The sequence below is a fragment of the Odocoileus virginianus genome, chromosome 20 (assembly GCF_023699985.2).
Source record: "Odocoileus virginianus isolate 20LAN1187 ecotype Illinois chromosome 20, Ovbor_1.2, whole genome shotgun sequence".
Lineage (NCBI taxonomy): Eukaryota > Metazoa > Chordata > Mammalia > Artiodactyla > Cervidae > Odocoileus > Odocoileus virginianus.
In genome coordinates this window covers 10869644-10891750 of record NC_069693.1, presented here as the reverse complement: position 1 = coordinate 10891750, position 22107 = coordinate 10869644, and the positions used below count along the sequence as shown (strand labels likewise).

General features: G+C 56.8%; 1 protein-coding gene and 1 long non-coding RNA gene across 7 annotated transcripts in view; one reads left to right on the top strand and one right to left on the bottom strand.

Moving 5' to 3' along the window:
- Positions 1-22107, bottom strand: part of LOC139029859 (uncharacterized) — a 47458-nt gene that overhangs the window by 23309 nt on the left and 2042 nt on the right. The window lies entirely within an intron of this gene.
- Positions 411-21677, top strand: LIPE (lipase E, hormone sensitive type). Of its 5 annotated transcripts, none has more exons than XM_020871203.2 (10): positions 411-1480; positions 11954-12489; positions 14878-14968; positions 15082-15227; positions 15378-15563; positions 15753-16047; positions 16781-17008; positions 17237-17413; positions 20221-20642; positions 21032-21677. In XM_020871203.2, exons 1-10 carry the CDS (start codon positions 643-645, stop codon positions 21239-21241), a joined length of 3129 nt encoding a protein of 1042 aa, XP_020726862.2. In that variant the 5' UTR covers positions 411-642; the 3' UTR covers positions 21242-21677. The 5 variants fall into 5 exon arrangements, with proteins under 5 accessions (XP_020726862.2, XP_070306915.1, XP_020726863.2 ...); XM_070450814.1 differs by lacking the exon at positions 411-1480 and adding an exon at positions 3021-3131; XM_020871204.2 differs by lacking the exon at positions 411-1480 and adding an exon at positions 3438-3658.

The window sequence follows — 22107 nt, the reverse complement described above, 5'->3', positions numbered from 1 at the left end:
TAAAATTGTCAGAATGAAAACATAAGGAAATAAAAATGGATTTGGAAGAACGAGTAAAGAGGAAAACATTAAAACAGTGTAGATCCTAGGAATTCCCTGGAAATCCAGAGGTTAGGACTTGGCACTTTCACTGCTGGGGTCCAGGTTCAATCCCTGGCCAGGGAACAAAGATCCTGCAAACCACTGTGGCCAAAAAGAAAAAAAAAGTGTGGATTCTGCTTCCCCCTCTGACCATTTCCTCAAATATCAGAGGAGGAGAAAAGAAACACTCAGCCAGAGGCTGGCTTCTGTCATTCAGATGAAAGAGAAGACTAAATTGGGATGCTGGTCTTATGAGAAGAAGCATTTTAATGGATTGGTGAGTTGGGTGGGGTCCTATTTATGACACAACAGGGCAAGCCCCTGCTGTCTGATAGGACAGTGTGCTGGGCACACAGCCTCCTCCTGTTCCCAGGCCTGCCTCTCAAAAGCAGGAGGCACAGAAGCACATTACTAGGCTAAGGAATAGAGGGGCCACTTGCCAACTGCCTTAAAAAGGAAGAGCAGAGATGCCAGGATGAAGGAGTGGAACCCAAAGGCAGGTGCCATCATGAGCAGTCGGTGAAGGAGGCCCAGATCTGTGACAAAGGAAAGCCCAGAAGGATGAAGCCTGGGAGATCAACAGTTCCCTTCAGGGAACTCACAACAGTGGAGCCAGGCTCTAAGTTAGTTTCTAGGCCTGACTGGGAACCTGAGCCACTCCAGATACCTATCACTCAGCCAGAGTCTGAGCCAGAAAAGACACCCACAGCTCAGCCAGCATCTAAGGCTCAGCAGGCACCCGATACACCACAGAACCTCACTGCACAGCAAAGACCCCTTGCCCAACAGGAAACTGAAGCCCAGCAGGGACGTCCAGCACAACAAAAATCCGCTCTGTACCAGGAATTTCGTGCCCCACAGGAGTCTGCCCCACAGCCGTCACCTCCCATCCAAAGGGTGGCCTTTAGTAAACAGGAAGCTGCCTCACAGCACAGACTAGGGCCAGGAGAAGAATCTAGAACTCAACAGGACCCAGAACTGAGAGAGGGATCCAGAGCCCAGCAGCAACCTGAACCCCAAAATGAACCACCTGCCCAGACTGAACTGATGTCCCAAGAGAGACGGCAACAGTCAGACCTTGCAACTCAGGGAGTCAAATACAGAGAGGAATCTTGGGCTGAGTGGCAATTTCTATCAAAACCAAATGAACCATCCGAACAGCCATCGACCTCAGAATTGAACGCATCTCTTGAGTGGGTCACAGATTCAGGCACAAAACCAGATGTGGGGTTCACATTAGACATTGATTCACCAGCCACTCTGGGTAGGATGGCGGCCCCTGGAGTGAAGATGGCCTTCAAAGAGCAACCTGGTTACGAAATGATGTCAGGATTCGGTGGGATGTCAACACCAAGGAGGAAAATCAGCAGCCAGAATCCCAGACAATACCAGTACACAGGTGAGCTTGAAGGAAGGGAGAGGGGGAGAGGCTCCTAGGGATGGTCATTCATTCAGTCAAGAACTAAGAACTGCCAGAACGTCAGGTGAGCTCAGGTGAGCTCATGTGACCCCCCAGCAGTCCAGACACAGAGCCAGAGCCCCCTCTGATGGAGGAGGAAGCTGAGGCCTGGAGAAGAGAGGGAGCCTGTAGGGGGCTGGGCAGGAGGGGTGGCTGGCGGCACCATCCCCAGCCAGCCTCGGATTCCTTGCCCTGTTCCAGGCCATCTCCCTGCAGAGACCTGTGGGAATCAAACAGAAACTAAGAAAGGCTGTGGGAGAGGGCGAGTGCTCATCCCCTGGGTCCAGAACTCTGAGCACCACTCGAGGCAAGCACCTCGCTGACCAGGGACACTTACCCTGGGCGGGTTGCCACGCAGGCAAGGCTGGACATCCGGCGGGGACGGCCCTTCAGCTCTCAGGGGTGTCCAGTAAGCTGGAAGACACTCATCCCCGGCAGTCCCGGTCCCACCAGGCCCATGGCCTCGTAGAGTGTGATCTCAGGAAGCGGGAGGCTCAGGAGAGGCGCTTGGGCTCCGCCAAATCCCAGGCCAGGTCTGGGCTGCGCGCAGGGAGGGAGACTCGGGGGGCGGTGTGGGCAGGTCGTGGGCATGAGACTCCGCTGGAGACAGCACCCTGCCCCTTCTCCTCCTCCTCCAAAGCTAACGATGGTTGGGTGCCCCCGGGGAGCAGACTCGGCCCTGAACTCCTGCTCTGGGCTCAGAAGACCTGCTCTGCACGAGAACGGCTGCAAGTTCTCTGCAGGGAACATGTGGTGACACAACCAGAGGGGGAGAAAACAATGCAGCCCCAATCCAGGAGCTGAAGGCGTTACGAAGCCGTTAGTCCGAAGGCTGGTAAATGGCGGGTCTCAGCCCAGGAGCCTGTATCCCCTGGAAGCGCTGAGTCGTTTCTCTCAGGACTGAGGAGAAGAGTGTCATGGTGTCTCTCAGTGCCAGGGCTCATCGTGTGTTTCGGAAGGGTGGGGAGGAGAGACGGGATGGTATTTCTGGTGTTTCTCTGGGCCTCGCGAATCCAGTCACAAGGGATGCCCTCATCACAGCTCTGCCACAACCAAAGCCTCTCCACTCCCTCGCCCCCACCCCGCGCCGGAGTGTGTGCGCATGCGCGAGCCTCGAGTTTCCTCTGTTTCCCGCCTTTTCCCAGGACAGCGCGGTACCCGCGACCTCCTCTCCACCCTGCGGGCGGGTGCGCGGCTTGGAGCTAGTGCGCAGGCGCCGAGCACCCTATATATATATACACACACACACACACACACACACACACACACCCCTACCCCCAACCCCCGCCGCCCCCTGGCCTTCCATTCTCGCAGGGAAGAACAGGACAGGGAGAAGAAGAACCCCAAGAAACGGAGCAATAGGAGAACTAGAAGACAGAGGGCGGGGCGGGCGGGGGAGGGAAAGGCGGGGCTTCCTCCTCCGAAGGCTCCCAGGCAGAGTCACGCCTCCTGCGCTGCAGCCCCGCCCGCCTTGGCTTGAATTGCCTGAGGACCTGGCCGGCTCCCCGCCCTCAGGCGGAGGCGAAGTGGCATCCTGCTCACTTCTAAGCGGGCAGGCACAGTGCGTTCTAGACGATCCCTACGTGGGCAGGTGAGTGGGAAGACGAGGGTGACAGCCAACACGTGACTACATCGGGGCTTCCTTGCTGGAGTGACGATTAGGGACTCCCCGCTAGTTTTGCAGGAATACGCTTTTAGCCGCCTCCAGGGCTGCATTTTTCTTGGTCGCGGGCCCTTTAAAGCACGCGAAGGGGCGGGGCCAGACCGTGGGCCTTAGTGGAAAGGGGCGGGACCCGAGTGTCGAGGGCGGCCCACCTCGCTCAGGGGGCGGGACCCAGAGAGGAGCAAGTCCGGGATTGGGTGGTGTGGAGGCTCGGCGGTGGTGCGTGTGAGGATAGGCCCTCGGGGCGGAGACTGGCGGGTGGAATTGGCTCAGGCGGGTGTGGAATTGGCCCAGGCGGGTGTGGAATTGGCCGCGGGAACGGGACCGCGGAAAATTGATGGAATCGCCCTGGGAAACGAGGCCCTGGGTGGCCTCTGAGGCTCCGGCTTCGAAGACGGTTCAAGAGGGGTCCAAAAGTCAAAGGCGCCGGTGGTGGCGAAAAGCCAGAGCCAAAGGTGAGTGGGCAGGGGCCGGCAGCAGCACGGAAGGAACCTTAGACATCCTGCGGGAAACTGGTGGCCGAGTGGACTGACCTACTGCCACGAGAAGTGGGGGACGCTCGTGGACTGGCTCATTGCCACCCTGCAGGGCGGGGGTGTGGAGATAATCCATTGTGAGAAGCGGGTGACGTGAGAGGGAGGTATCATCTCCAGCAGAGACTCTCGGACGCCCCAGTACCGTGTTAGGGGGAAAAGTTCAGAATGTTAGTGTCCCGAACTAGCGTTCCCACTCTGACTCCGTTCTCGCTCTGTGGCTGTGGCAGCTCTTGCCTTGTGATTCCATTGTGGGAAATGGTTCAAGCCCTGGTTTTCAGGTCTCTGACACTCTTAAGACAGTAATAGGGGAGAGATTTAGAAGTTGTTGCCCAAAGAGGAAGTTTTGGAGTGAAAAGTAGGAGGAAGTGGTGCCCCACAGTGGGGCATACTTGGAGGAGGGGGTGCAGTACTGCTCCCAATAGCCTTGTCCCACCATCTTTCATTCAATCTGCTCATTCATTTGTTGTCAGTCCACCATCCTCAGGCTGGCTGCCCTAGTATCTAACTTCTTGACTCCTACTCCAAGGACTAAGAGGCCCTGGGTTGGCTTGGGACAGCCTGACCTTCACTTGGGAGAAAGGAGAGCTGCCTCCAGGGTTCCCTATGGTGTCACATTATTTACAAGTCTCAGCAGGCTGGAGAGACCGACAGACAAGACATGCTGCCACCACATGAAGTCCTTGCTGGATTAGGATTGTCAGCCCAAGTGAAGACCTATGGGAATCTCCTCTGCAGGAAAGAAGCTGACTTAGCCCTGACTTAGTCCAGAGACCCGAGACTCATCGCCCTCCCTGCCATAGACATCATTAGTAGCCAAGGGTAGAAGTGGAGCTGGCTCCAGACGCACACAGGAAGGCTCAGAGCTCACACTGGGGCCTGAGGGCATTCCTTGTCACTGCAGGGCACAGCTTCACAGACAGGACAGAGTGCCCAGAGGCAAGACAGTGATCGGGAAATGGGCCTTGGAGACCTGGTGCCTCAGCTGTGAGGGGGTGGTACACTGGACAGAGGCTCCCTCCCTCCCTGCCTCAACTTTCTGAGCTATAAAATGGGCATAATGACAGGAGTCACCCCAGCTAGACTGTGAGTTCCCTGAGAGCGGGCTATGTCAGTCCTGTTTACCCCACAATTGCAGAGCCTGGTATGCCAGACACATGGACACTCAAATGTTCACTTAATAAGTGAAGGCATGCATGAACTGTATCATGGGGATAATTATCATGCTGCCCTTTAGGGAGTCGTGAGGAGTTAGAATCCTCTTGCATAGGGCCTCCCGCACAGGGCTGAGCCAGTCCTCCCCACAAACCCACAGGCCCACCTACTCACAAAGGCTCATTCCTCTGGGCCCCTGGATTTCCCTGTCATTTCCTGAGGCCCCGCCCTGGTGCAGGCCTCCCCTGAGTCAATCAGACCCCAAGGGCATCCAGGTGGGCTGGAGCACTCCTACTCATCCTTTGGATCTTGCCAGTAACAGATGACACTAATGTCATGATCACCCCATTTTTCAGATGACAACACTGAGACTCTGAGGGAGTGAGGGCACCTGGTCTTCCTCACCTGGCCAGTAAAGGCAAGGAGATGGCCACCCCTAGGCTCCTAAGGACAGTGAGTGTGTACACTCAAAACTGCTCTGTGCCTCAACCTTGATTCTGGACCCAAAAGGCTCCAGGCGCACATTTTTGTTCAGCAAAGACAGTCAATGAACCCTTCCCTGTGCCAGGCCTGGGTCCTCAGTGTAGAGGATAAGACACCATCTGAGGCGGGGACACAGACATTAATAAATAACCCTACAAATCAGATATAATTATCTGATTATCCAATTATCTCAGTTTCCCCATCTGCCAAACTGATGAAGAGAGAACATATAAGAGAGAGGCTCCCCAAGCACGTGACACTGGACTCAAAGATGAGCAAGTATGGACTGCTGGGCAGGAGGGACACAGGGTGGCGAGGACAACACAGGCAGAACCCTGAGGCCCAAGGAAGAGGCAGCTCACAGCACGAAGGGAGCTCAGCAAGGGAAGGGCCAGGCACCCAGAGGGCCCACGTGGTACGTGGTTTGGGATGCCGTGTCCAGGATTTGGGGCTTTATTCTGAGAGCAAGGGTGGGGTGTTCAAAGGTTGGGAGTGAGTGACCAGATTTAAGTTTTAGAAAGACCTTCTGGCCACTCTGTGGGAAAGGGATGGAGGGGGCAAAAGCAGAGATACAGAAAGAGTTGTTACAGTCATCTAGAGAAGTGGGCAGTGGAGGTAGGAGAAAGGCCACATTCCAGGGATTTCTAGGCAAGACAGGGGCAACAGGACTTCCTGATGGGTTAGACAAGACTGGGAGATGCCCATGATGATGCCCTGGGTTCCAACTGGAGCAAATGGGATGAGAGGGGTACCATACACACACACCCCCAAGATACACATCCATACACATACAAACAACATGCCCGCACAATCTCACAACACCCCCAAGATACACATCCATACACATACAGACAAACAACATGCCCGCACAATCACACACACACACACCCAAGATACACATCCATACACATACAGACAACATGCCCGCACAATCTCACACACACCCCCAAGATACACATCCATACACATACAGACAACATGCCCACACAATCTCACACACATCCCCAAGATACACGTCCATACACATACAGACAAACAACATTCCCACACAATCACACACACACACCCCCAAGATACACATCCATACACATACAGACAACATGCCCGCACAATCTCACACACATCCCCAAGATACACATCCATACACATACAGACAAACAACATGCCCGCACAGTCACACACACACACACCCAAGATACACATCCATACACATACAGACAACATGCCCACACAATCTCACACACATCCCCAAGATACACGTCCATACACATACAGACAACATGCCCGCACAATCTCACACACACCAAGATACACATCCATACACATACAGACAAACAACATGTCCACACAATCACACACACATACCCCCAAGATACACATACAGACAACATGCCCACACAATCTCACATACATCCCCAAGATACACGTCCATACACATACAGACAACATGCCCGCACAATCTCACACACACCAAGATACACATCCATACACATACAGACAAACATGTCCACACAATCACACACACATACCCCCAAGATACACATACAGACAACATGCCCACACAATCTCACACACATCCCCAAGATACACGTCCATACACATACAGACAACATGCCCACACAATCTCACACACACCAAGATACACATCCATACACATACAGACAAACAACATGCCCACACAATCACACACACATACCCCCAAGATACACATACAGACAACATGCCCGCACGATCTTACACACATCCCCAAGATACATGTCCATACACATACATACAAACAACATGCCTGCACAACCTCACAGGCCAAGAAGAACAGAGACACAGAGCCTTCAGGGGCTGAGGATACAGATATGAAACCATTTGGTGTCATTTCAGACACTGAACAGCTCCAGTACCACAGTCTTTTAGGTCTCAGTGTAGAAAAGAACTCAGCCAGAGGCAAAGTGGTAGATAAGAAGTGATGTACTGGAATAGAATGCTTGTGAGGTTTACAAGCAGGAGGGTGAGAAATGCTGCACCCTGAGAACTTACTGGGCTACAGTTTTGTAAGCAAAGAAAAAGTGGGGAGGGGGAGACTTCTTTGTCATTCTTGAGTCAACATCATGCTTCTATCATCAGCTCCCCCTCCAGGTTGGGCAGGGGAGTTTTCTTGTCTCTTCGGGCCAAGCTGGGTCCACTAATTACTGTTTTTTACATGTGCAGACAGCGTGTCCTAGGAATCATTAACTTACTGAGCTCGCTGGACAGGCTGTGGGTCTCATGCCACCGTCATTTTACTATCTGGGGTCATATCTCGTGCTTCTGTTGCATGGTTTTGCTGTTAAGCAAGCCTGCTTGGTTTTATGGTTAAGCAAACCTGCTTTCTTGAGTAATTAACTTACAGGGGTCTCATATTTTTCTACTTACAATCCCCTAGTTAACTATTTAATCACCTACTTTGTCCCTTTATTCTGTCCCTATCAGATAGGCTGTGACACATGCATACAAACATGCCTGCAGACATCCTGAGAAACAGAAACACAGACACTGAGAAAAACTGTGGACTGAACGCACTCACCCCCGCACACACAGACCAACGCTAAGCACGACAGGAACCTACACATGCATGTACATCCAGGTGAACCTCAAAGACCTACTCATACTCGGCTGCCCAGAAGGCACAAAGCTGAGACACGAGAGAAGGAACAACATGGATACACAGAGGATCGCAGCAGAGGAGCTGCGCCATCTTTGCTGGCTCAGTGACCCTGGGCAGTATGTCACCTCTCTGTCTCTCAGTTCTCTCATCTGCCTAAAGGGGTCTTGATGGTCCCTGCCTCGTGAGCTATGGAGAGGCTGAAAGCATTTACCTGAGTTACCTTACATAGAACCCAGGAAAAGAGCAGTATCCAGCACATGGCTGTCATAGAGCAGCGTCTGCTCTGCCATTGCAGACACACTTGGAGCTCAGGCTGTAATCACGGCCCTCTGGCCTGCATTTGGCCCCAGGCCTCTCCCCTTCAGAAGGCCTTGCCCCTCCCAGGCCCCCGACCTGGGCCTTCCTCCATCTTCCCCCCACTTACTTCCCCACTGCCCTTCTCTTGCCTGCTCAGTCCCCAGGGACCAAAATCCAGGCCGGGTCCACTTGTCCTGTGACTCTTTAGGGCAAAGGGCTGGTGCCCAGGCAGTAGGACCCTTACCCTTCCCTCTGGCCCAGTCCTCACCCAAGGCCCTGGGGGCCTGCCTGCCCCTGCCCCAGTGCCCTCTGCATCAGATTCTTGGCATGACTCTGGCAACCTCAGCTCAATATCCTTTGCTCCCTGCTTCGCCCACACCAGTCCCCAGGGAGCCGCCTGGAACGGGGCAAAGGGCAGCGCCTGGGATCAGCCTCTTCCTCACTGCTGTGTGCAAGTTGCTTCTTCTGTCCAGGGCTCCTGTGCCCTCATCTTCAATCAGGAGCCCTGCCCCAGAGACAGGAAGTAAATGACAGCTGTTTTACGGAACAGGAAGGCACAGCCATGCAATAAATACCTCGCTAGCTCTGTGCAAGTGAACTAAACAAAGCCCTTGCCCACAGGGAGTCTATAATCTAGTGTCAGACAGAGAAAGCAAAGAACGCACGCAGTAAACTGGCCAGCACGTCAGGTGGAGAAGGACCCAATCTCAGTGAGGCCAGTGAGAACCACACACAGCAAGCCACAAGCAGAAACGCTGCCGTGGGGTCCCGTACAAAGATCATTTCCAGCCCCCTGGGCAGGATGGCCAAGTGCACTTTCCACGACGAAGAAATCCACCTAGCCAGTGGCTTAGGCCAGTCACAAAGCTGCGAGCTGTCTCCAGAGGCCTCTATCTGTACATCTGTTTGTTTCCCTGGGGAGGGGTGGTCCTCTGGACTCCCACCCAGTCCTGCCTGCCTCCACTCTGACTCTTCCCTTTCCTTCCTTCTTCAAATCTTTGCTGAGCACCTGCTATGTGCCACCCCATGCCCCCAGGGGGATGCCATTCCAGGCAGAGGGCCAGAGGCGGACTCACCTACAGCCAAGCAAAGAATACCCTCATTTGCACAGGCCCCTTCCCAAGCCCTGTACCTAATTCAGCACTTGTGATTGTCTCTCCTTTTTCCTAAAGAACCCCACCTCCACTTGGAAAAGCTTCGAAGCTCCATGAAGCCGGGTTCTGCCCCTGGGGGAGACAAACAAAAAACATGTAAACAGATAAATGGAAAACTGCCAAGGTGGAAAATCCTAGGAAGAAGAAGAACTTAAAATATGATGACAGAAAGCAGTGGGAGGGGCGCATCTTAGATGGGGAGGCACCCTTAGGGACCACCTCCTGGAGGAGGGGGGAAGCTGAGGGCGAGGGTGATCTGGCCAGGCCAGGAGCACATGGAATAACACAGGTGAGGTGTCCCTGAGCTTCCATTGCTCTGTCTGTGAGGTAGAAGTGACAGTCACTGCAGGATGATGGCCTGGAAGGCCAGTGGCAGGTTGCAGGGTGCCCAGTATGGGAACACCACACAGTAGGACCTGTGGCGTGGGCCCCTGGCTGGGCTTGGCCCTGCCCTTGATCAGCTTTTATCCTCCTGGGAGGGACAAGCAAGGCTGGTTCTCCTCTCTCTCCCCACCAGCCGGGGCCAGCTGTGCCACGGCCAGCCTGGGCGGGCAGGAACTGCCATCAACCCCGTGTGTTTTGCTCCCTGAATCCCCCCAGGGAAGGAGGGCAGCCAGGCTGGGTGGGAGGGGACACTTTGTTCAGGACTAGGGTGAGCCTCCTGGGCCTATGGGAGGAGGGGAGAGTAGACCTGGATGCCTCCATTTCTAATTGCTGAGGGGACTAGGAGTCTGGACTCCTGGAACCGAAGGAGGAGGGTCTTGGGGGCCCAAACTCCAGGGTTCAAAGGCACAGGAGGCTGGCACGGGGACTGGGAGCAGTGAGTTGAGCCCCAGGCTCCGTTTCCTGCGCTGGATTCTCACCGTCCTATCAGGGTAGGAGGTGGAGCCGGTGACCACACCCTGGGCAGGCTGGGCCCCTCCCTGGGATTGTCACCCCAGGCTGCAACTGGCAGTAGCCACAGTCAGCAGTCGGTCAGCAGCCCTGGGGAGCTCTGAAGAGGCTTGGGAGGGGTGAGTTCACAACCAGCTGACAGACAGGAATGGCCGCTGCCAAACCCCCGGGCCCCGGAAGGGGAAAAGAGACACCTTCTTCTGGAGGATCAGGGAACCATCGACTTGGGAGGCAGGCAAGGTGCTGGGTGGGCTTCAGGAGGGAAACGTCTCTGAAGCAGAGGGCAGCGTCCCCACCAAGGGGGGACAAGAACTGCTTGTCCAGGACCTGGGTGACAGGACAGTGGTCTGGAAAGGAAGATTAACCAGGGACCCTGAAGTGTGGGGAGTCAGGCCAAGTCCAGGGCAGGTTTTTGGGGGGCCAGGGCTACAGGCCCAGTCTCAGGGCTCTGGGACGGAGACCAGCAAAAGTAACAGCTCTGGACCCAGAGATCTGGGTCTGATTTCTGCTCTGCCGCTTTTCAATGCAACTGTCAACGCCTTACTTAACACCTCTGAGCCTGCGTTTCCTCTCCTGTAAAATGGGAATGCTCCGAATAACAGCTGCAACAGGAACCAAGGCAGTCTGGACCTCAGAGGGTTAGTGAGAACCTAAAGGAGCAAACTGAGAAAGCTCTTAGCACTGGGTATGGCGCAGTGAGTTCAAGGTTAACAACAGGGATGAATACCACCGCAGGCAGGGAGCAAGGCCGACCCATGCAAAGCTAAGCCAAGTGGACAGGCCTGAAGGCCAGGGACCCAGCTGGGGGAGGAGTGGGACCAAGGGTGGGAAGAGAGAGGGGGTTAGAGGGGATTCCACAGCCAGACTGGAGGGACCAGGAGGGGGCAGGAGGGACCCCTTGGTTGCAGGGAAGGCTAGAATTATGAACTCCTGGGTTCAGGAAAAGAATTAGGCTTGGGACCAGGATCTTGGGATACCACCAGGTGGATGGGAATCGATGGGCTGAGGGCAGAAGTCTCCCAAATACTGCAGAGGGCAAGGGCCTGTAGGTGAAACTTGGGGCCTGAGAAGGAGGTAAGATGGGGGCTGAAACTCCTGGTCTTGAGAGAGGGGACCAACTAGAGGGCCAGGCTGCTCAGAACCTGGAAGGAGTCCCAGGCTCCGGGAGAGAAAATGGAGACAGATGCCTGAACGTGGGCCCCAAGAAAGGAGAAAGAGAGTTACGTACACTCCTGGGCTGTAGGACAGATGCTGGAGCTAAGGAGTCAGTCAGCATCCCAAGGAAGAGGGAACAGGGACCTGCAGCCTGAAGAAGAGGGTGCGGGGGCCTGGACTCCTGGGTCTCGGGAAGGTAGGGGCTGAGGAATCAAACTCAGTTCCTGAGGAGGGAGAAAGGGTCTGGGTACTGGACTCATGGGTCCCAAGGAAGCAAGGAACTGGAGCCCTGGACTCCATCCTCCCATCGGAAGGAGCAGACTGTGGTCTGACGTGAGTCAGGGGGAGGAGGGGGTACAGCCTGGACTCTGGGGCACCGGGGCCCAGTGGAGCCAGGGGTGACCCAGCCCTACCTTAATGTGCCTCCCAACCTGCCCGCAGCCTCACGGCTCTTGCAGAGGATGGACCTGCGCACCATGACACAGTCTCTGGTGACCCTGGCTGAGGACAACATGGCCTTCTTCTCCAGCCAGGGCCCCGGGGAGACCGCCCGGCGGCTGACGGGAGTCTTTGCGGGCATTCGGGAGCAGGCCCTGGGGCTGGAGCCGACCCTGGGCCGCCTGCTGAGCGTGGCACACCTCTTTGACCTGGACACAGAGACGCCAGCCAACGGGTACCGAAGCCTGGTGCACACGGCCCGCTGCTGCCTGGCGCACCTGCTGCACAAATCGCGCTACGTGGCCTCCAATCGCCGCAGCATCTTCTTTCGCACCAGCCACAACCTGGCCGAACTCGAGGCCTACCTGGCCGCCATCACCCAGCTCCGTGCTCTGGCTTACTATGCCCAGCGCCTGCTGACCACCAACCAGCCCGGGAGGCTCTTCTTTGAGGGTGACGAGAGGGTCATTGCCGACTTCCTACGAGAGTACGTCACGCTGCACAAAGGCTGCTTCTACGGCCGCTGCCTGGGTTTCCAGGTGAGCCCCCCAACCCCCGCCTGCCCCCCCGGGGCCCATGGCAAAGGCACATGGTGGGCCCAACCAGGCTCAGTCGCATATGCGTGCGCAGTCACTCAGTCGTGTCCGACTCTTGTGACCCCATGGGCTGTAGCCCATGGGCTTCTCTGTCTGTGGGATTTCCCCAGGCAAGAATACTGGAGTGGGTTGCTACTCCCTTCTCCAGGGGACCTTCCAGACTCAGGGATTGAACCCACGTCACCTGCATTGATAGGCACATTCTTTACCACTAGGCCACCAGGGAAGCCCTAGTAGCATACAGAGGAAGCACAGCGGTGTGGTGTGGTGCTTGGCTGAGCAAACGGCAGATGCAGTAAGGGGAAGCTGGTAGGGGCTCATACTGCACAGAGCGAGGGTCTCATACTTGTGGCCCCTTTACCGACTCCACTGTGGAGGAAGGAATCTTCAACTGGACATAGCTCTCCTACATCAGGATCCCCACTGCTCCCCATCACCCTGCACTCAGGAGCTTCATTTACTTTCTTACGTGACCTGTCTGGCCCCTGAATTTATTTGAGAGCCCCTAGGATCGTAGCCAGTGTTGTTCGTAAGAGCATCAAGGCCTGTTTGTAACAGCCCCACTTAGTCATCCCCACCAGAGGCTTGGCAGGCAGGGAGGACAGGTGCCGGCCCCATTTTACAGGGGCTCAGGGGAGGGGCCCCCAGCTTCTCAGCTGTACCCAGATCAACCGGAACATATCGACTCCCCTAAGGCACAGTAGAATCTGGATTTTCAGGCTGCAGAGAGAACCAGCAAGCATATCCACGTTGATGACCACAAGGAAGACCTGGTCATGGCCCCTCTCCTCCCTGAACCAGGGAGGTTCTTTCTGAACCCCAGCTGCAGGCCTTCTCCTATCCTCTGCCCCCACCCTGATATTACCATCACAGGAACACAGCTCATTTCAGCACTGGGAGGGAGACAGCCCCAAGGCCTTCAGACTCCCAGGAAGAGTAGTCTGGGGACTCAGAGAATTAGGAAGTCTGTAGGGCACCAAGCTCAGAGCTGAGGCACAGTCTGCCCCCGTCCGGGGTCTGTGCTGGGCCCACCCATCCCTACCCACACCTGGGAACCCCAGCAGGAGTATCTGGAGCCGTGTGAGCCCCTCTCTGGTCTTCCCCCAGGTAGTGGGGTGTGGAAACTGTCCCAGCCTCCATCCCATCTCTGCTTTCACGTGGGGCAGCCTGTCCTCACCAGCCCAGCCCAGGTGTTCCTGGGAACTTCCCCTCATCTAAACTCAACCCCCAAATATTGATCAGCCCAGCTGGGCCAGCCGGCTCCTCCCTGGGTCCCGGCCATGCCCACAAAGCTCGGGAGTAAGAGCCTGGGGACCCCCAAGCTGCATTCCAGTCCCGAAAGTCAGGCACCGCTGTGCTCTCTGGCCCACTGGGCCCCCGACCAGGGGCAGAGCCATGCCTGACAGCTACTCTCTCCTGGCCCAGCTAGGTCACATTGCAGGACAGCCTCCCCGTGTAAAATGTCAGCCCCTGGGGGCAGACGTCCCTGATTTCCAGGTCTCGCTCAGCCTCCGCTCCAGCCCAGTGCCTGGCACGCCGGAGGACCCGGGCTAGGACTTGCTGAATGAACAGAAGAACCGTGCTGGCCCCTGGCCCAGCCTCCTGTGGCTTGGATTATTCCCCCTGATCTGGTGTCTCTATTGTCTTTTCTCAGTTGCCTGGCTCCTCTCTCAGATGCGGGGTCTCTGCCTCCCTGTTTGACTCTCTCTGCCTCAGGATCCCTGAGCTCTCCTGTTTATCTCTCCCCACTGCCCCGTGGTCCCCACGGCCTGTATCCCCCCATCTCGGTCCTTGCTGAGTTTCAGGGTCCCCCGCACCATCCTTCTCCCAGCTCACAACCCTCTGTGGCTCCATCACATCTAGAACAAACCCAAGTCCTCAGGCCCCACATGAGCCCCCCGCTGCCCCTTGGATCTCACCCCACCCCCGCCCCCTCTCCTGGCCTCTCTGTTCCCACCACACTCATCATCCACGCCAAGCGAGGACGCCCCTCAAGGCCTCTGCCTGTGTCCTGTTCTCCTCGGGGCCCAGTCATCCCTCCTTGAGTCCCTCGGGGAGACCCATAAACAGAGTCGGACCCTTCATCAACACTCTGTCCCTCCACCGACTGTCCTTTCAGACACTGGTCATTCCTTGACATTGTACGGCATGTCTTCATTTGAGTATTGTCTGTCTTTTCAACAACATCAGCTCCGTGAGGTGCCTAGCACAGTGCCTAACACATAGTCAGAGCTCACTGGACATTTGCCGAGTGACCGCCTCTACCCACCTTGTCTCCCCCCGACTCCCCTGCCCGCCCCTGCTCCCTGACTCGGAGGCCTCTCCCCACAGTTCACGCCCGCCATCCGGCCGTTCCTGCAGACCATCTCCATCGGACTGGTGTCCTTCGGGGAGCACTACAAACGCAACGAGACCGGCATCAGTGAGTCCCTGCAGGGCCCTGCCCACAGTCACCCCCACCCTTCCTGTCCCTCCCCCACACCAGGGCCCCAGCAAGGCCACCAAGGGCTCCCTGACACCCCTCCCAAACTCCAGGTGTGACCGCCAGCTCCCTCTTCACTGGCGGCCGCTTTGCCATCGACCCCGAGCTGCGTGGGGCCGAGTTTGAGCGGATCATTCAGAACCTGGACGTGCACTTCTGGAAAGCCTTCTGGAATATCACCGAGATCCAGGTGCTATCGGTGAGCCTGGGGACCAGCGATGGGGGCATGATGGGACCCAGAGACACGTCCCAGGCCCAGGGAGGGCACAGGAGGGAAGAGACTGGCGGGGAGGTCAGAGGGGAGGCGTGAGAGGGAACGCTGCAGCTCCTCCTGTTACCCCCGACCCAGTCTCTAGCAAACATGGCCTCGACCACCGTGAGGGTAAGCCGCCTGCTCAGCCTGCCGCCCATCGCCTTTGAAATGCCTCTGACCTCGGACCCCGAGCTCACGGTCACCATCTCACCCCCACTGGCCCACACAGGCCCCGGGCCCGTCTTCGTGAGGCTCATCTCCTATGACCTGCGGGAAGGACAGGTAGGGCCCCGGCTCTGCCAGAACAGGCACAGAGCTAGGAGCACGGTGGGAGCGCCTTCCCCACCTCCCGCCTCACAGCTCACACCTGCCCCCTCTCCCATCTCTCGGAGCACGTCCTCTCGGAGGAGTGAGGCCCAGGCAGGCCACCCCCGCCCCATGACCCACCACCTCCTTCTTCCTCTCCCCCAGGACAGCAAGGAGCTCAGCGGCTTCATCAGGTCCGAGGGCCCCAGGAGCCTGGAGCTGCGGCTGCGCCCCCAGCAGGCACCCCGCTCCAGGGCCCTGGTGGTGCACATCCACGGCGGCGGCTTCGTGGCCCAGACCTCCAAGTCCCACGAGCCTTACCTCAAGAGCTGGGCCCAGGAGCTGGGCGCCCCCATCCTCTCCATCGACTACTCCCTGGCCCCCGAGGCCCCCTTCCCCCGGGCGCTCGAAGAGTGCTTCTATGCCTACTGCTGGGCCGTCAAGCACTGTGCCCTCCTGGGTGAGCCCCCTTCCCAGCCTGCCTCAGCCCCCACCCGGCACAGCAGGGGCAAAGAGCCACGAGGCACTGGAGCCTCAGTCTTGACACCCTGCCTCCCCGTCCACCTCCCACCACCCAGCCTCTGCCACCTGCCCATTGTGTCCCCCGCCCCCTCCTCCAGCTCTGCCTCCGTTGCCCCCGGGCTCCCACCCTCCACTCAACCAGTTCCTCTTCCTGCTTCCCCCGACTCTAGCCCTAATGCTCCATCCCCCACTGCCCCCTGACCTCTGACCTTTCCTTCCCTCCTGTTTCTCTACCCACTGCTGTCCCTTGCTGGCGGCCACCCGGCCGGGCTCCAGCCCATTCTTCCAGCTCCTCCGCCCTCCTGCTCCCCACATGGCCCGGGAAGCACAGAGCAGGATGAGGTCATGCCGCGGGGCACAGGGCTGCCATCTTCTGGCCTTGCCACCCCTCCCTCCTGACATGGGCGCTGGGTCTCCCCTCTCTCAGCACCCTTCCTCCTTGCTCCTGACCCCCAGACCCCCAAGCTTCCCCACAGCTTCCTGATCTCCAGACCTCTCCGTGTCCTCAGCCTGCCTGATCCTCTGCCCACTATCCCCCAAATGGGTCCAGATCCCTGCCTTAGTTTCCCAGTCTTTAAAATGGCAGTGGGCCAGACCCCCACACCCGACCTCCAAGAGCCTAGAGCTCCAGCTCCTCCCTGCCAGGCTTGACCAAGCCCCCTCCACACCAGGCTCAACAGGTGAGCGGATATGCCTCGCCGGAGACAGCGCCGGTGGGAACCTCTGCTTCACCGTGTCCCTTCGGGCAGCAGCCTACGGGGTGCGGGTGCCAGATGGAATCATGGCAGCCTACCCGGCCACCATGCTGCAGTCCACCGCCTCTCCTTCCCGCCTGCTGAGCCTCATGGACCCCCTGCTGCCTCTCAGCGTGCTCTCCAAGTGCGTCAGCGCCTATGCCGGTTAGTCCCATGCGCACACAACTGGGGCCCTGGCTCCTTCGGGGGCAGAGACTAGAGCCCTGTCTCGTTGGGTACAAAGAGGAGGAATCTGAGACTCCCTGTTCCTGCTGGAGCGGTCAGACAGTCTGGGTCCCTGAGGGCAGAGGTGCCTGAGGGTGTGTGTGTTGAGACTGGGCCCAGAAAGAGAGGAGACCTACTCACCTCCCACACACACACATCCACTCACAGGTGAGAAGACTGAGGACCACCCCGACTCAAACCAGAAGGCACTGGGCATGATGGGGCTCATGCAGCGGGACACGGCCCTGCTCTTCCGAGACCTCCGCCTGGGAGCCTCCTCGTGGCTCAACGCCTTCTTGGAGCTGGGCGGGCAAAAGTCCCACCTGAAATTGGTGTCCAAGACTGGTGAGTGGCGCCCTTCCCTCACATACCCATCCAGCATGTCCAGGAACGACAGCCTGGCACCAGAAGTCCTGGGGGAGGCAAGGGGCTGGGCCCTGGGCACTCAGGGAAGCGGAGATCACCTTCCTGGCTCCCTGCCATAAAACCTTTGTCCACATTCTAGAAATTCCAGAACTTCTGATCACACGGGTCAGCTCAGAATCCCAGGAACTATAAGATTTAGCTTTCCAAATACCCCCTCCCAGAAAGGCACCCTAAGGAATGACTCAGAAGGCCAGCTGTGTGTCCTGATTTTCAGTCCCAAGAATCCAGTCCACCGAAATTCCCTGGGCCCTCAGGTGGAAGTTCAGCCCTCCTAGATTCTTTCCTGACTTTTAACAGAGGCACGCAGGGAGATCAGAAAGTGGCAGAGACATCAGTAAGTGGAGGAAATCCCCATCCTGGGTAGGTGGGAAGACCCTCAGGCTGCCAAAAATCACTTCCATCCAGGGATCCATTGTTTCCCATTTCCTAACATTTTAAGGATTTTTAAAGCACAGCCACCTCAAATTACTTTCTATCTCTAATAAATCAACAGTATTTTCTGGGTAATAGAAATTGCATTTTCAAAAGTAGATACCATTCCCAGGGACTTCCTTGGCAGTCCAGTGGTTAGGACTCAGCGCTTTCACGGCCGAGAACACAGGTTCAATCCCTAGTCAGGGAACTAGGATCCCACAAGCCATGGGCCAAGAGAAAAAGGAGATACAGTTCCTGTTATTCAGAAAATTATTCCAATTGAATATGCTTTATTTTCAGCTCAATTTTTAATATTAGGATATTCCAACCAACACAAATAAATACACCCAAAAACAGGTGGCACAGCTGCTAAAGAATCTGCCTGCATATGCAGGAGACTCAAGAAACTGTTTCAATCCCTGGGTGGGGAAATCCCCTGCAGAAGGAAATGGCAACCCATTCCAGTATTCTTGTCTGGGAAATGCCATGGACAGAGGAGCCTGATGGGCCACAGTCCATGGGGTGGCAAAAGTAGGACTCAACTAAGCACATACATTCAAAAGCAATGAAAAAGGATTTGAATTTTAGACACATGGACCATTTGGCACTGGGGCTTTCCTTGTAGGAGAAAGGTGACAAGAGCAGACCCTAGAGGCACACAAGCCAGTCGAGCTCCCTACAGTACCAGGTACTATACCAGGCAAGTTGCAGTATCTGTGAGCCTAGCTTTGCCCCTCTGGGGGAAACGGGAACAGTAAGAATACCTACCTTATTCTGTTGCTGTAAGGACTGCCTACCTATTTGTGTCAAGCACAATAGGTGCACAGTAGGTGCTGTTTTGTGCCTTGTACCTAAAACACAGTAGGTGCGCTTAGAAGATGCCAGCACCCTGATTGGCTGTGTCTGTGACTCTAGTCAACAGCTTGGTTCCATTGGCCCTCTGGGCCACAGGGCACCTAAGCAGTTATTTTTGTATCATCCTACATTTTGCCTTCATGGATTTATAAAGGCAAGTGAAAGAAAAAAAAAGAAAAACTAAAAAAAGAGAAAATCTGAAAAATGTAAGGTCCTGGCAGTAGTGATAAGCAGAATGGTCCTGATCAAATCAGGGGAGCTGAGACCACAGTGGGCCCACCAGGCAAGCCTGAAGTGCACCTTTAGCATCAGTTGGGCACTAGCTTGTCTGGTCATTCAAAGGGAGGGGATGGGGACTTCCCTGGTGGTCCAGTGGCTAAGACGCCATGCTCCCAGTGCAGGGGGCCTGAGTTCGATCCTTGGTCAGGGAACTAAGATCCCACGTGCTTCATAGCTCAGCCAAAAAACAAAACAAAGGGACAGAATGAGGTAAAGAACAGGAAGGAATTTCGGGGAGCAGATTTACATAGCTAAAGCTGTGGGTGTCTCTGGAAGTCTTGATATGTCCTCAAGTTCTTTTTAACACCCTGTGAACAGAGCCTCCTTTCAAGCCATGTGGGCCTGCTCACCATTCCACTTTGATCCGTTCATACTCTCTGTCTCAGGTGACTAGGAAAAGCTGACAGCCCCATGATGGGGGCTAAGAGGCAGCTAAAACAAGGTACCTGGTAATAAAACATTACAAGGTGTTTGGCAGAAACCAACACAATTCTGTAGAGCAATTATCCTTCAATTAAAAATAAGTTAAGAATTTAAAAAAATAATATATAGATATATATAATGACCTCCCAGGGATGTGTTCTGTGCTCAATTGCTCAGACATGTCTGACTCTCTGTGGCCTCATGGACCACAGCCCTCCAGGCTCCTGTGTCCATGGAATTTTCCATGCAAGAATACTGGAGTGGGCTGCCATTTCCTACTCCAGGAGATAGTCCCAACCCAGGGATGGACACCACACCTCCTGCATTGACAGGCGGATTCTTTACTAGCACCACCTGGGAAGCCTCCCCAGGGGTAGCAGTACCTAATCCCAAATCTTATCAATCCCACTGAGTTCCCACCGCCTCCTCTGAGGTAAGGACTATTTTTATCCCCTTTGTTCAGAAGAGGAAACAGGCTCCCAGAGGTAAACTGACTGGCATTTCATGTTCCCAGTCACACACACACCCCTCCATTAGGACACAGCCTCACCTCTAAGACAGGGGCCTCCTTCCACCGCCCCCTTGGAACTGCAGCCTGGGGCACCCTGTAGTCTAGTCTACAGCCCTAGGGAGCAGTTCCCCCACCGGCCTCTGCTCCTGAGGTGGACTTCCCCGCCAGCCACCCACACACCCGACCCACAGAGCCAGGCTCAGCTGCAGGCCTGGCCGGTCCCCTCACCTTGCTCCTCTCGCAGAGCCAATGCGGCGCAGTGTGTCTGAAGCAGCCCTGACCCAGCCGGAGGGCCCACTGGGAACGGACTCCCTCAAGGGCCTGAAGCTGCATGACCTGAGCCTCAGGAGCAGCTGCGAGACACCAGACGCCCCAGAGCTGTCACTGTCGGCGGAGACACTCCGCACCTCCACACCCTCAACCGTCAACTTCTTACTTGGGTCTGAGGATAGATCTGAAGTGTCTGAGGCCCCAGAGGAGCTGAGCAACAAGGACCGAGTTCGAGGTGTGGGCGCGGCCTTCCCCGAGGGCTTCCACCCGCGGCGCTGCAGCCAGGGTGCCATGTGGATGCCCCTCTACTCGGCCCCCATCGTCAAGAATCCCTTCATGTCACCTCTGCTGGCCCCCGACAGCATGCTGCAGACCCTGCCCCCTGTGCACATCGTGGTGAGCACCAGGCCAGGAAGGTGGAGCAGGCGAGGAGGGGGACGGGTGGGGGCCTGGGGAAAGGAGCTCCCGGGGAGCCGAGTGGGGGGAAAGGGAGAAAGCGCGGCCGCAGGGAGGGGGTGCCAGCAGGAGGGGAGGCCTGGCAACGAGTGGATTGAGGGGGTCAGAGTTGCCAGTTTGCTTTTGCAATCCTGTTGAGATCGCAGGGCAGGCGCTGGGCTTGGAGAGTCGGGGAAGGGGCAAAGAGAGAGTGGGTCTCTGGGGGCAGGGAGAAGCCAGGCAGAGGCCAGTCAGACTCATTCTCTCATTCTCCGATTCTCCGCCCCCATCCCTGTGTCTCCTGCCTCTGTCCTCCGGCCTCCGCGCATTTCCCTGCCCCGCCCCCGCAGGCCTGCGCGCTGGACCCCATGCTGGACGACTCGGTCATGTTCGCGCGGCGGCTCCGCGGCCTGGGCCAGCCCGTGACGCTGCGCGTGGTGGAGGACCTGCCGCACGGCTTCCTGAGCCTGGCGGCGCTGTGCCAGGAGACGCGGCAGGCCGCTGCGCTGTGCGTGGAGCGCATCCGCCTCGTCCTCAATCTGCCAGGCCCGCCGGTCTGAGCCGGGCACGGAGCCAGGCCCCGCGGGGAGAAGGGGGTCGCGGGGGGGCGACACTAAAGGCCGCTTGTACCCATCTGCGCAGGACTCCGTGGTGAACGCGCCTCGGGAAGGGCAGCGGGGACCCCGGCCCCGGGGCTCCCCGGCCATCCAGGCCCTCTCTCGGGCTGGGTGGAAGGGGGCGGGCTGTGCCTTAAGTGGGGGGAACGGCATGGGGGGAGTCGGGCGGGGGGGCCCCTCCCCAAAGCTAAGACCCTGGCCTGGGGGAGGAGGGCGCACACAAACCAGTCTCAGAGACAGCCGGACTTGCACGGGATCACTGCCTTCTATTGCTGCTGTGACCACTGCAGGGGCGGGCCTGCCCCGACCTTGCAGATCGATTTGCTTTGTTTGTGTTTTGTAAATAAAAGTATTTAATTAGTTTGGCCTCTGGCAAATAGACAGGCTTCCCTGGTGGCTCAGTGGTAAAGAATCCTGCCAATGCAAGAGACTTAAGGGACTCGGGTTCGACCCCTGGTTTGGGAAGATCCCCTGGAGAAGGAAACGGCAACCCACTCCAGTATTCTTGCCTGGAGAATCCCATAGACCAGAGGAGCCTGGCGGGCTGCAGCCCATAGCGTCGCAAAGGAGTCAGGACCTAGCAATTAAACAATAGGCAAATAGAGTGGGGACGGGGGTTGCCCACCAGGGGGCAGCATAAGAAGCCCGAGAACTTGGCACTGGCGAGCCGACAGAAGGCTGGGAGCCCAACACCTGGGTCCTGAGAAAGAAGGGGTGTGCAGGCCTGGATTCTTGAGTGTGGAAGGGCAGGAGCCCCCCTACTAACACAGACCCACCCCCTCCTCAGACCTAATCCAGGTACAGTGCCA

Bases quoted from the DNA above. Each gene is read 5' to 3' on its own strand.
- LIPE (XM_020871203.2), top strand. From the start codon at position 643: ATGAAGCCTGGGAGATCAACAGTTCCCTTCAGGGAACTCACAACAGTG. The intron at 12,490-14,877 runs GTGAGCCCCCCA...CTCTCCCCACAG, and splicing joins GCCGCTGCCTGGGTTTCCAG to TTCACGCCCGCCATCCGGCC. The intron at 20,643-21,031 runs GTGAGCACCAGG...CCGCCCCCGCAG, and splicing joins TGCCCCCTGTGCACATCGTG to GCCTGCGCGCTGGACCCCAT.